General features: G+C 42.8%; 1 protein-coding gene across 3 annotated transcripts in view; it reads left to right on the forward strand.

Moving 5' to 3' along the window:
* Window positions 1-7,616, forward strand: part of LOC136632934 (potassium channel subfamily K member 16-like) — a 33,739-nt gene extending 26,123 nt beyond the window's left edge. For all 3 annotated transcript variants that reach the window (XM_066608228.1, XM_066608229.1, XM_066608230.1), the window contains one exon: window positions 3,122-7,616. In XM_066608228.1, the coding sequence (XP_066464325.1) occupies window positions 3,122-3,357 (236 nt within the window). In that variant the 3' untranslated portion in view covers window positions 3,358-7,616. The remainder of the gene's footprint in view (window positions 1-3,121) is intronic.
* Window positions 7,617-12,606: the final 4,990 nt, after the last annotated feature.

Below are 12,606 nucleotides of genomic sequence, written 5' to 3' on the forward strand. Positions count from 1 at the left end.
CCATATTATATAATCTATATACACTACCGTTCAAAAGTTTGGGGTCACCCAAACAATTTTGTGTTTTCCATGAAAAGTCACACTTATTCACCACCATGCGTTGTGAAATGAATAGAAAATAGAGTCAAGACATTGACAAGGTTAGAAATAATGATTTGTATTTGAAATAACATTGTTTTTACATCAAACTTTGCTTTCGTCAAAGAATCCTCCTTTTGCAGCAATTACAGCATTGCACACCTTTGACATTCTAGTTGTTAATTTGTTGAGGTAACCTTGTGAAATTGCACCCCACGCTTCTAGAAGCATCTCCCACAAGTTGGATTGGTTGGATGGGCACTTCTGGCGTACCATACGGTCAAGCTGCTCCCACAACAGCTCAATGGGGTTCAGATCTGGTGACTGCGCTGGCCACTCCATTACCGATAGAATACCAGCTGCCTGCTTCTGCTGTAAATAGTTCTTGCACAATTTGGAGGTGTGTTTAGGGTCATTGTCCTGTTGTAGGATGAAATTGGTTCCAATCAAGCGCTGTCCACTGGGTATGGCATGGCGTTGCAAAATGGAGTGATAGCCTTCCTTATTCAGAATCCCTTTTACCCTGTACAAATCTCCCACCTTACCAGCACCAAAGCAACCCCAGACCATCACATTACCTCCACCATGCTTAACAGATGGCGTCAGGCATTCTTCCAGCATCTTTTCATTTGTTCTGCGTCTCACAAACGTTCTTCTTTGTGATCCAAACACCTCAAACTTGGATTCATCCGTCCACAACACTTTTTTCCAGTCTTCCTCTGTCCAATGTCTGTGTTCTTTTGCCCATCTTAATCTTTTTCTTTTATTGGCCAGTCTCAGATATGGCTTTTTCTTTGCCACTCTGCCCTGAAGCCCAAAATCCCGCAGCCGCCTCTTCACTGTAGATGTTGACACTGGTGTTTTGCGGGTACTATTTAATGAAGATACCAGTTGGGTACCTGTGAGGCGTCTGTTTCTCAAACTAGAGACTCTAATGTGCTTATCTTCTTGCTTAGTTGTGCAACGCGGCCTCCCACTTCTTTTTCTACTCTGGTTAGAGCCTGTTTGTGCTGTCCTCTGAAGGGAGTAGTACACACCGTTGTAGGAAATCTTCAATTTCTTAGCAATTTCTCGCATGGAATAGCCTTCATTTCTAAGAACAAGAATAGACTGTCGAGTTTCAGATGAAAGTTCTCTTTTTCTGTCCATTTTGAGCGTTTAATTGACCCCACAAATGTGATGCTCCAGAAACTCAATCTGCTCACAGGAAGGTCAGTTTTGTAGCTTCTGTAACGAGCTAGACTGTTTTCAGATGTGTGAACATGATTGCACAAGGGTTTTCTAATCATCAATTAGCCTTCTGAGCCAATGAGCAAACACATTGTACCATTAGAACACTGGAGTGATAGTTGCTGGAAATGGGCCTCTATTCACCTTTGTAGATTTTGCACAAAAAACCAGGCATTTGCAGCTAGAATAGTCATTTACCACATTAGCAATGTATAGAGTGCATTTGTTTAAAGTTAGGACTAGTTTAAAGTTATCTTCATTGAAAAGTACAGTGCTTTTCCTTCAAAAATAAGGACATTTCAATGTGACCCCAAACTTTTGAACGGTAGTGTATATAAAATTGAATGTATGCGTGTCTGTCTGTTTGTCCTTTATGCGCTACTACACCATTCATCCGATCGCCATGAAACTTTGGGAAGTTGTTGAGTACACTCCTGGGAAGATTATAGGCATAGTACAACTATTCTATGATAAATGGCGCGCGTGCGAGCGTCGACAGTTACGCCCCCCCCACGTAGATCGTTTGATTTCCATGATTGCCACCAATTCTCTCACTTCCCAATGTCGTAGAAACATGAAATTTGGCATGAGCATTGATTATGTCATAAATAGGAAAAGTTAATGGGTCCCAACTCGATTATTCAATTCTAAGCGCAAAAGAATTAGCGTCCAAATTTTACGTACGGAATCTAATTCCATCACTTCCCAATGTCATAGAAACTTGAAATTTGGCACGAGCATTGATTATGTCATAAATAGGAAGCTAATCGGTCCCAACTCGATTATTCAATTCTAAGCACCAAAAAATTAGCGTCCAAATTTTACGTACGGAATCTAATTCCATCACTTCCCAATGTCATAGAAACTTGAAATTTGCCACGAGCATTGATTATGTCATAAATAGGAAAAGTTAATGGGTCCCAACTCGATTATTCAATTCTAAGCGCAAAAAAATTAGCGTCCAAATTTTACATACGGAATCTAATTCTCTCACTTCCTGATGTCATCTATATATATATATATATGTATGTCTGTCTGTCTGTCCTTTATGCATTACTACACCATTCATCCAATCACCATGAAACTTTGGGAAGTTGTTGAGTACACTCCTGGGAAGATTACTGGCATAGTACATCTATCCTACGATAGGTGGCGCGCGTGTGAGCATTATCGACAGTTATGCCCCCCAGACAAAGATCGTTTGATTTCCATCTCAACCACGAAAGCAAAAGGCATTATGAGCAACGGGATGCATGTTCAACTACAAAATGATGCATCCGCCGAACGTTTCGCTTGACAATTGCTGGATATTGAGAATGCTGAGGTAAAATGAAAGCTGCACTGTGATTGGTTGCTATTTCTTATACTGCTGAGGTAACATGAAAGCTGTGCTGTGATTGGTTGCTATTTCTTATACTGCTGAGGTAACATGAAAGCTGTGCTGTGATTGGTTGCTATATATTATACTGCTGAGGCAACATGAAAGCTGTGCTGTGATTGGTTGCTACTTCTTATACTACTGAGGTTACATGAAAGCTGCGCTGCGATTGGTTGTTATATATTATACCACTGAGGTAACATGAAAGCTGCGCTGTGATTGGTTGTTATATATTATACCGCTGAGGTAATTTGAAAGCTGCGCTGTGATTGGTTGTTATCTAGATATATAAAAACAAATGTATGTATGTATGTCTGTCTTCGCAGCAACGCGCGACGGGTAAGCTAGTCATTATATAAATAGTGGTACTCTCATTATACATTTTATCTATCACTGTTGTGAGTTCTTAAATTAATTCGATATTTCTATTTTTAGGGGCCAAGGGCACTCACCCGTTTGTTGGATACCGAGCCTTGGTGTACTTTTGGATTATATTTGGCCTTGCATGGCTTTCACTACTGATAAATCTGTTGATTTCGGTTTTGAAGGATACAGAAAAGAAAATAGAAGAAGATCTCCACCACATAAGACGACACAAGAAAGAACATAGTAATCAAGACCTGACTATGGAACCAATGACTTCAGCGGAGGAAAAAAACAGTACAAAGTGATCAAAGAGATCTCCTGATCATTTTAAAGTGTAATTGTCTTTACAGGGGACTTTTCGGAATACGCCAATGTGGAAAAAAACAATCTTTGACCATTATGTGACTTTGCATCCTGCATTTTCCCTCTGCAGTCTGTATTTGTAATAGTCAGCTTTCCTTGAGCTCTGTTCCAGAATGGATGAAGACTTGGTACAGTGTTGTCTACTATATACTGCACACGCAGAAAAGAGGAGATCCCGCTCCCCTATCTCTACCTATCACTAGCATAGAAACAGAATCAGCATGAAGGAGATTATACAGTAGTACTAAGCAGCGCAGCTGTGAATCCTATACTGGGGTGAGATAAAACACTTAAAGGGGTTGTCTCGCGAAAGCAAGTGGGGTTAAGCACTTCTGTATGGCCATATTAATGCACTTTGTAATATACATCGTGCATTAAATATGAGCCATACAGAAGTTATTCACTTACCCACTGCGTTGCTGGCGTCCCCGTCTCCATGGCTCCGTCTAATTTCAGCGTCTAATCGCCCGATTAGACGCGCTTGCGCAGAAGGGTCTTCTCCCTTCTGGTCGGTCCGGGCACGAGCGGCGTTCTGGCTCCGCCCCTGTAGCTCCGCCCCATCACGTGTGCCGATTCCAGCCAATCAGGAGGCTGGAATCGGCAATGGACCGCACAGAGCCCATGGTGCACCATGGGAGAAGACCCGCGGTGCACCATGGGAGAAAACCGCGGTGCATCATTGGGAAAGGACCGGCGGCCATCTTTAAAAGAAGAAAAGAAGATGCTGCGCGAACTGGGAAGGAGGTAAGCGATTTTTTTTCTTTTAATTACAAACGGTATTGATTTTAACGGGGCAGAATGCGGGGGTAGGTTGAAAAAAAAATTGCATTTCGCCGTGGGACAACCCCTTTAATGCAGAAGTGTTTGTCTGTGTATGTCTCTGCCTTTCTCTCCATAGACTTCTATGGGCAGCTGCTGTAACCCGATTTCTCAGTGAGATGATAATCATAAACATCTGTGCCTCACTGAAGACATATATTACCAGTGAATTGTGAGTGAGTGATCAGTGCAGAAGGCAGGGGAAGGAGCAGGGTCTGATAAATGGAGAAAGAGCACTTGTCCCTGAAATATATATTACAAAGTTTATTATTAATTGTTGTACTATTGATTTATGGGAAGAAATTGAAACAATAATTACTTTTAAGCTAGAGCCTTCGACCTCCGTAGTGTAGAATAATCTATAGACAAATGCGTAATGAGTTTACCTAAACTACTCAAGTTTGTTGAGTGACTTTTCCTGGAGCCTACAGTGTGCAGGGAGATCCCCATAGCACATTGAGGGCTTATTCACACGTCCGTATATCGGCACGGTTTTCAAACCCGGCCGATATACGGTGTCCCTTTCTGCAGGAGGAGGAGGCGGGCCTGGCTGGGAGCAGTGCACTGAGCTCCCGCCTCCTCTCAGCCCCTTGCCCCAGTTTATTTTAGCGCTCATGTATGTGGTTCCACGTTATACAGCAATATTACACCTCTGTGCACTATTGATTTCATACATAAGTTTTTTTTCCATTCCCGCATTCATACAGAATTGTGGTTGTTTCATTGCATGCCATATTAGGCTGGATTCACTCATGTAGTTTTTAATGCCGTTTTCTTAGTACTTTTTATGAGTTTCATTCTTTTTGGATGCACTCCTAGCTTTGACTAAAATAAACTGCATAAAAACCACATCAAAATATTATTGGAAATGTTCCCCTAATGAGCGGCAGTGATTCATTGTAGTGGGCAGTAGTGGGGATCACTTCCCGCTATAGTAAATAATATTAGATTAAAAGTCTCCAGCAACATGCTATGGTGCAGAGCTTGAGAAATGACTTGCAAGAAAGCAGCAGTTGTTCATTTTTTTCTGTTACACTGCTATATGGTTGGATCATTTTCAAAGTAGATTTATTGGACTTGTTTTCAATGCAGTCTATCAAAACTAGTCAAGAGTAGGTTTATCTGTGGCTTATCAAAAGGTATGTTCACACTACCTTTGAGGGTGATAGAATTAAGTTTCCTTTTTTTTCATAATACCTCAGTTTGGAGTGCTATTCTTTACTAAAGACTCACAGAAACTTGACAGACCTTTTGTAAGTCAATTGGAAATCTATCAAGATCCGTTATGCTCTGGATCCGTCATAACTGCCATGACTAAAGTCGCTTTTACACACAACGATTATTGCTCAAAATTCACTCAAACGATGTCTTTTGAGCGACAATCTTTGCTTGTAAATTCCACCTTTGTTTGCTTTTCGTCTGAACAATGATTTTTAGTTGAGTTTAAAATCCATCGTTCAGCCGGAGAGCTGATGGCAGGGACCGCACACTGTTATTCTCCATGGAAGTGCTGAAAACATTGTATCCAGCTGCAGTCTCATGGTAGAACAAATGGGCTGTATACAGATAACAGACCACCCGCTGTTCTCTGCATACAGCGAAGGGAGGCTCATTTACATGCAAATGAAGCTAATAGGCACTAATGAGCATTAGTGTCTCTTAGCAGCTTATGCAAAATGATTGCTCAAACTGTCAATTGTCCTATCTTTTGAACAAATTTTGAGCGATCATTTTTGCATATAAATGGGGCTTTAGGTAATCATAGAATCCGTGACTCCAATGGGAACGGAGCCTTAACATCTAGTATTTTCTGCCTTGTATGAAATTAAAGGTTCTCAGTGACTTTCTTCGATATGATGGGGGAACTCTGACAGCCAGAACAAAAAAAATGTATACGCACTCCAAAACATTTACAAAACTATATTCAGACTAAGTTTACACTTCTATACAGTTTTATACAATACCATTCTGTCATGTAACAAGCAGAAGCTAAACCTTGTTATACCTTTTTTCATTTATTTAAATTAGATTCCAGCATTAGTATGTTCACCTTGTTTTTATATGCTTTTTATACCTGCTTATTTGCTTCGTAATCTGGATGTACTTGCAGTGATAATGTTAGTGTTTTTTTTCATTACTACACTGAGCAATCATTAGAAACACCCATTGAATAATGGGTTGGTCCCCCTTTTTGGGTGATCACAGCTACAGACGTCATGGAACAGATTTCACAAGGTGATGAATATCCTCTATATTCAAACCATGCCCACTGCAGCAGCTCCATCCGTTGGTGCACATTTTGCGGATAAGTGGGAGCAGATCTTACTGCCCTTTACAGCATATGCGAAATGTGTTCAATGGGGTTACAGTTAGGAGATTTTGGAGGCCAAGGGAGTGTAGAGAATTCACTATCATCTTGCCACCCCCTAGTCATGTGAGCGAGATGACATGGAGAGTTTTCATGTTGAAAGATGGCACTGTGGTCGGGGAAGACTTCCTGAAGTTATGGGTGCAGATGGTCAGCTAACAGGTTCCAGTAGTATTCACAATTCAATGATTGAAGTATGATGACCAACAATCCTAGGCCGTGCTAGCAAAATGTTCATAAGACCATGACACCGCCACCACCGACTTGTTGAACCCCAATGGTGCACCCATGCTGTTTACACTAGACCCAGTCATTCTTGTGGTTCAACAGGAAACGGGACTTGTCACTCCAGACAACCTTCTGCCATGTGTCCAAGGTCCACTGAATTCTTTCCTGGGTCCAAACAGTGATAGCATGCTTGTTAGCCTTCAGCTATTGTCGGATATGTGTCCATGGTTCAACCACTCTTGGTAGACTCTTGGCACCATGGTTTGGGGACAGCCAACAAATGCAGCTTTTTCATAAATACACACCTCCCGGCACAAAAAATATGCCGGCGGTCAAAGTAAGTCAAGTCACCATGTCTACCCATGACTGCAAAATGTTGCCTTCTTCTGAGCAGAGGAGAGGTCACATTGTCTGAGAGCAGATCGTGACCCACCCATTGCTGTGTTACTGATCACAAGATGTCACGAGTCAGCTGCTCCTAATACAGTGATTGTTCAGTGTATATGTTTAGTAATAGTCGTTTGCATTCAGAACATATGTAGTATAACCAATTCTCTGATATGTACCATTGTTTTAAAAGGGGCTTCCCATTTCAGAAAAGGAGGGCATATTACTAGAAAAATAAAGAATAAAGTCTGGGAAGGAAGGCATTGCATACGCCATCACTTTTCGAGATAGGAAAATCCTTTTAACAGTTAGCAAATATTTTCCTTACATGTCATGCAACATTCCGCATAAAGTTCTAATTTTGGAATACACAAGGAAATAAACAATATTTTCACTTTATATGCAGTGGTGTCTTTCATTCGAACGGATGCATCTGCCTTTTTTATTGTTCAAATGCCTCCAAATAAGAGATGAAGCAATTTTGTAAATGGTTTTATTTTAAAAAAACCCCTCAGTCATACTTCTCTCTATATGGCCACTACTTCTTATTGAGACATCCCTCAACAAGCCGACAGCCAAACTGCTATATGGAAGAGCAATTGCACAGGTGCAAGGTACTGATGAACTACCACTCACGCACAAGTAAAGGGGGCATATACAGGGTGTCAAGTCACATGGTGCGTGTACTGCACCATGCAGGCTTACAACATGTTGAGGGATGTGGTGGCTATACCTGCCCTCTTGTATCAGCATATCAGTAAGTATATGACTGCTTTCTGTGAGTTTTTTGTGTGTTTATATTTCCCTTTTCTGTTTGATTTTAATTGATGTTGGTGTAGGGACTCACAAGGGAACAAGGACCCTTGACGTGGGTTGTAAGCTTGTGTATTTTGGCCAACATATTAACCGATACCTCGTATTGATCGTTTTTTATCAGTAACATGCAGTGTGGCTTTAAACACTGGGTAAGCCCAGGGTGCCAGTCTGGTTCATCTATGAGGTGCGGGGCAGCCCGCTGGATTGAAATATGGCATTGTTAATAGGTTGTAAGCCTGCATTGTGCACTACACTACAAATTAACCCACGGTTGTTTTTGCCGTGGGGAGTTCTGTCCATATCGCAATCGGAAGGACCTTACAAAGGGGAAAATCGTTTGTGTGACTACACCCTTAGAGTACGTGCACACAGTTCCATTGCAAAATCTGCATCAAAAGCATTGCTGTGGATGTTGACTCGAAGTCAGCTGTAGATCCACATCTGATTTTAGCCTGCCGCTCCACTCACCTCGCAATCAGTAACCTCTCACTGAAGCGCATGGAGCAGCCCTCACCCAGATTAAGCGTTGCGGCCGCCAGGCAGATGATGTGCCCTCTTCTGCGTCGTCTGACTGGCAACCATGGCCCTTAGTAGCAGTTGCTGCGTGAGGAATTTAAATGCTGCTGCATGCGCAATATGGAGGGGCTGCTAATTTCGAGGTGAGAGGAGTGCAGGCCAAAATCCACAGCTGATTTTGACTTTGTTTTTCTACAGAAATGCTGTGGATTTTGTCATGGAATCTTTTCAATGTCAGACATAGCTGATATCAAGTGCTTGGCTATTTCCAGCAATCACATTGAAATGAATGGAATGGTGGAGTGCGTGCTTGATCCCTGCGCCATTCATGCAGGGATCTTCATATAATTAGCAAAAAGCCGCAGGAAACTAGCTTTGTTTATGATGTCTAAAGAAGTAGGAGTTAATGTTTAACCAGGAATATAATAAGGAAGGTTCACCTTTCAGAGGATTATTCTGGTAAGTTATAACGGGACAAATAATAATACAAATAAAGGACAGCATGCTATTGTATGCGGTAAACAAAAGCGCATATGTTTTGGTTTTAATGAAGTCCCATGTTTCTTTTATTACTCGCTGTTTAAACATATCATGTAATGGTTACGCTGTCTTGTTTATATTTGCTCAAAGGAAATTAAAATCGGATTTAGATTTAAAGGCTAATTTCCATTTTAGAGTGGCTTTACATGGGACGACTATTATCTAAATAATCACTTGGAAGAGCAAATGCGAATGACAGTCTTTCCATGTAAACATGGCCACCAACAGGGTGATGGCGGTAATTCACTCACTAGTCGGTATAAAGGCTCTACTCCTTGGAATCGCTAGTATATGCCATAACACTTGGTCAGTGGCCATGGCCAGCAGCACCTCCTACTTCCTCCTTTCGCTGGTCATTGCCCCTAATTTTCTCCCATTGTCCTGTGCGGCAGATGCTGTACCATCTGTTCAGTCAGGACACCTCTCAACCTGTCAGATTTCCCATACTTTGCCAATCCGGTCAGCTCCCAGATTTTTTAAGGCACCCCCTGTCACTGGAAGATGCCTAAGTAATTAGTTCCATATGGTTCTGCAAAGGTGTTATTGTATCCTGACTGACTCCAATTGTGACTCATGTCTACCAGGTTTTCCAACTGCTCATGTCCAAACCTTGGCTTGTACTTTGACCAGGATATATCTGTTTGCTACCTGCCCTAATCCTCTGCTTGTTTCATCATTACGCACGAACTCTACCTTTCCTGACCTTGGCTTTGTATATTGACTGTGCCTCTGTATATTCCCCCGCCACCTTGTTAAGGTGTTTCTAAGCTGTCTGTATCTGCCACTGCTGAACCAAGACTACTCGTGGGTTAACGGCATGAGACTCCATATAGCTAAGACCATATTCCAATTGGAGGTGTAAAAGGGTGAAAACTAGGGGACCCTAGATACTGTCCTCAGGAATATAGTGCTATGGTGGGTCTACACTGGTTGCTTGACAGCACTCTGATCAGTCCAATGTCTAATGTATGACCCCTGATCCAGCTAACAAAGGTCTTTTTGTATTTCCCCCTGCACAGCAATGCTTCAAACTGTGAAGAAAATTGCAACTTATCCTTGTTCAAATCAATGGGGCAGTGTTGCAGTTCCTTAATCATCAGATGGATGGGACTGTCACTGCACTTCATGGAGAATTAGCTGCAGCCCTAGCTAACTATTTACCCTTCATCCTTAAAGGGGTTTTCCAAGCAAATACTATTGATGATGACCTATCCTGAGGATTGGTCATCAATAGCTGATGGGCTGTGGTCCACCACTTGAAACCCTGGCCAGTAAAGATGAGTGAGCATACTCGGCAAGGCGAGTAACTGCTGGCTCGTCCCTGAAGATTCAGCAGGACCGCAGGGGCGAGCGAGGTGGAGAGTGAGAGAGATCTCTCTCTTTCTCCCTTCCGATCCCCTCCACAACCCCCGCTCACCCCTGCGGCCCCCCTGAATCTTCAAGGGCAAGCCAGCAGTTACTTGAAAAAGCCGATGCTCTCTTGAGTAGATTGTCTTACCGAGTATGCTCGCTCATCTCTATTTGCCAGTCATCTCATCAAGCGCCCTCTGTTAGCACCAGAACACCCAGGGGAACAGAGATGCTGCTCCATCCCCTGTGTAGTGGCCGGTATTTGTGAATGCAGGTGCAGCTCTTATTGATTGTAATGACAGCTGTGCCTGCAATTACAAACACTGGCCACTACACAGGGGTCAGAGCTAAATGCTTCAGCTCTGCTGCCCATGTGTTGTGGCCCTGACAGCGGGCTGACAGGATAGGTCATGAATAGTATTTCCATAGATAACCCTTTAAGCGTGTGCAGGTTCAGGCTGTAATCTTCTAGTGATTTTCTATCACTTATGGCCTTTTACACAAGATGATTAACATTCAGAATGATAATTGTAATTCCTGCAAATGGACCATTAATTGTCCCATGTAAACGCATGCAGCGACTGAAAGACTAAACGAGAATTGTTCGGTCTTTTAGTTTCTACATGCAGTGTAAACAGCAGTCATTAAAGGGGTTGTCTCGCGAAAGCAAGTGGGGTTATACACTTCTGTATGGCCATATTAATGCACTTTGTAATATACATCGTGCATTAAATATGAGCCCTACAGAAGTTATTCACTTACCTGCTCCGTTGCTGGCGTCCCCGTCTCCATGGCTCCGTCTAATTTCGCTGGCTTCTTGCTTTTTTAGACGCGCTTGCGCTGTGCGGTCTTCTGCCTGGTGAATGGGGCCGCGTCGTCATCGTAGCTCCGCCTCGTCACGTGTGCCGATTCCAGCCAATCAGGAGGCTGGAATTGGCAATGGAACGCAAGGAAGGAGAAGAAAATCCACGGTGCACCATGGGAGAAGACCCGCGGTCCACCGTGGGAGAAGACCAGCGGCGCCATCTTTAAAAGAAGAATAGAAGAAGCTGCAGAACGCTGATGCAGGTAAGTGCAATGTGCTTTTTAAAAACTAACCCATGCTTTCTTTTTAACAGGACAGAATGCGGGGGTAAGTGAAAAAAAAATGTTTTTGCTTTCGCCGCGAGACAACCCCTTTAATTTTTGAACGACTGGCCGTTTTCGGTGAATGGAGGCAGATAGGGTAGAATGCTCTCCGGCCAGCTCCACCTTTATGCCAGCAGCGCCATGAGCAATGACAATGATACTCACTCCTGTAACAGTAACAACTGAGACGAGCGGCTGGGCATCATTTACCCAACAGCTTGTCCCATGCAAATAGACCATTACTGTATAGCTCATAGCAAATAGAATGTGCTGCAGAACTCACTCTTTGGATTAACAGCGGTTTCACATGGCCGTAGTACAGATGCATTTTAGTGTCGTTAATACAGGCATAATACTCAGATTAGCTACAGTTCTGCTGAACTGAATTTAGATCACCTTATCTGGATTTAAAGGGATCATCCAGGCATTTTTTTTGGAAAGCTTCTCACTGCAGTGGAGAAACATAAAAGAATACATATTCACCCCACCCAATCCCTTGCAACTCCCTTTCCGATGGCACCTAGTTGCCTGCTGCTCCCCACTTCCTTCTCCATCTGTGGTTACATCCTGACAACGGCACATGTAACCACTACAGTTAATCACTGGCCATAGTGAGTCGGTGATTGGATGTAACGATCATGTGTCCCTGTTGTTTGCAAATAAGGGAGATGGAATAAATCCTTCACAGTGCCACCTATTGAAAGGCAGCATTCCTTCGAGTCAAAGTGGGACTTTTTATACAAGTCTTGTTACAATGACTGGGAATCAAAAGCAAAGCCAGACTCCATGTACATACAGCTGTTTCCGGGTTATTGCCCATCATCAGTGTACAGTAGGAGTCTGGCTTTTGCTAGTGAGAGGCCTGGGACAGGGGTCAGAAACGCTCTTTTCTCCTTAGGGAGAGCAACTATATACTATAAACTAAGTGAGGAGACTCAAATGGCCACGCACGCTCCTCTGGGTAATATGCAAATAAGGGAGATGGAATAAATCCTCCACAGTGCCACCTATTGAAAGGCAGCATTCCTTCGAGTCAAAG

The sequence above is a fragment of the Eleutherodactylus coqui genome, chromosome 6 (genome assembly GCF_035609145.1).
Source record: "Eleutherodactylus coqui strain aEleCoq1 chromosome 6, aEleCoq1.hap1, whole genome shotgun sequence".
NCBI lineage: Eukaryota > Metazoa > Chordata > Amphibia > Anura > Eleutherodactylidae > Eleutherodactylus > Eleutherodactylus coqui.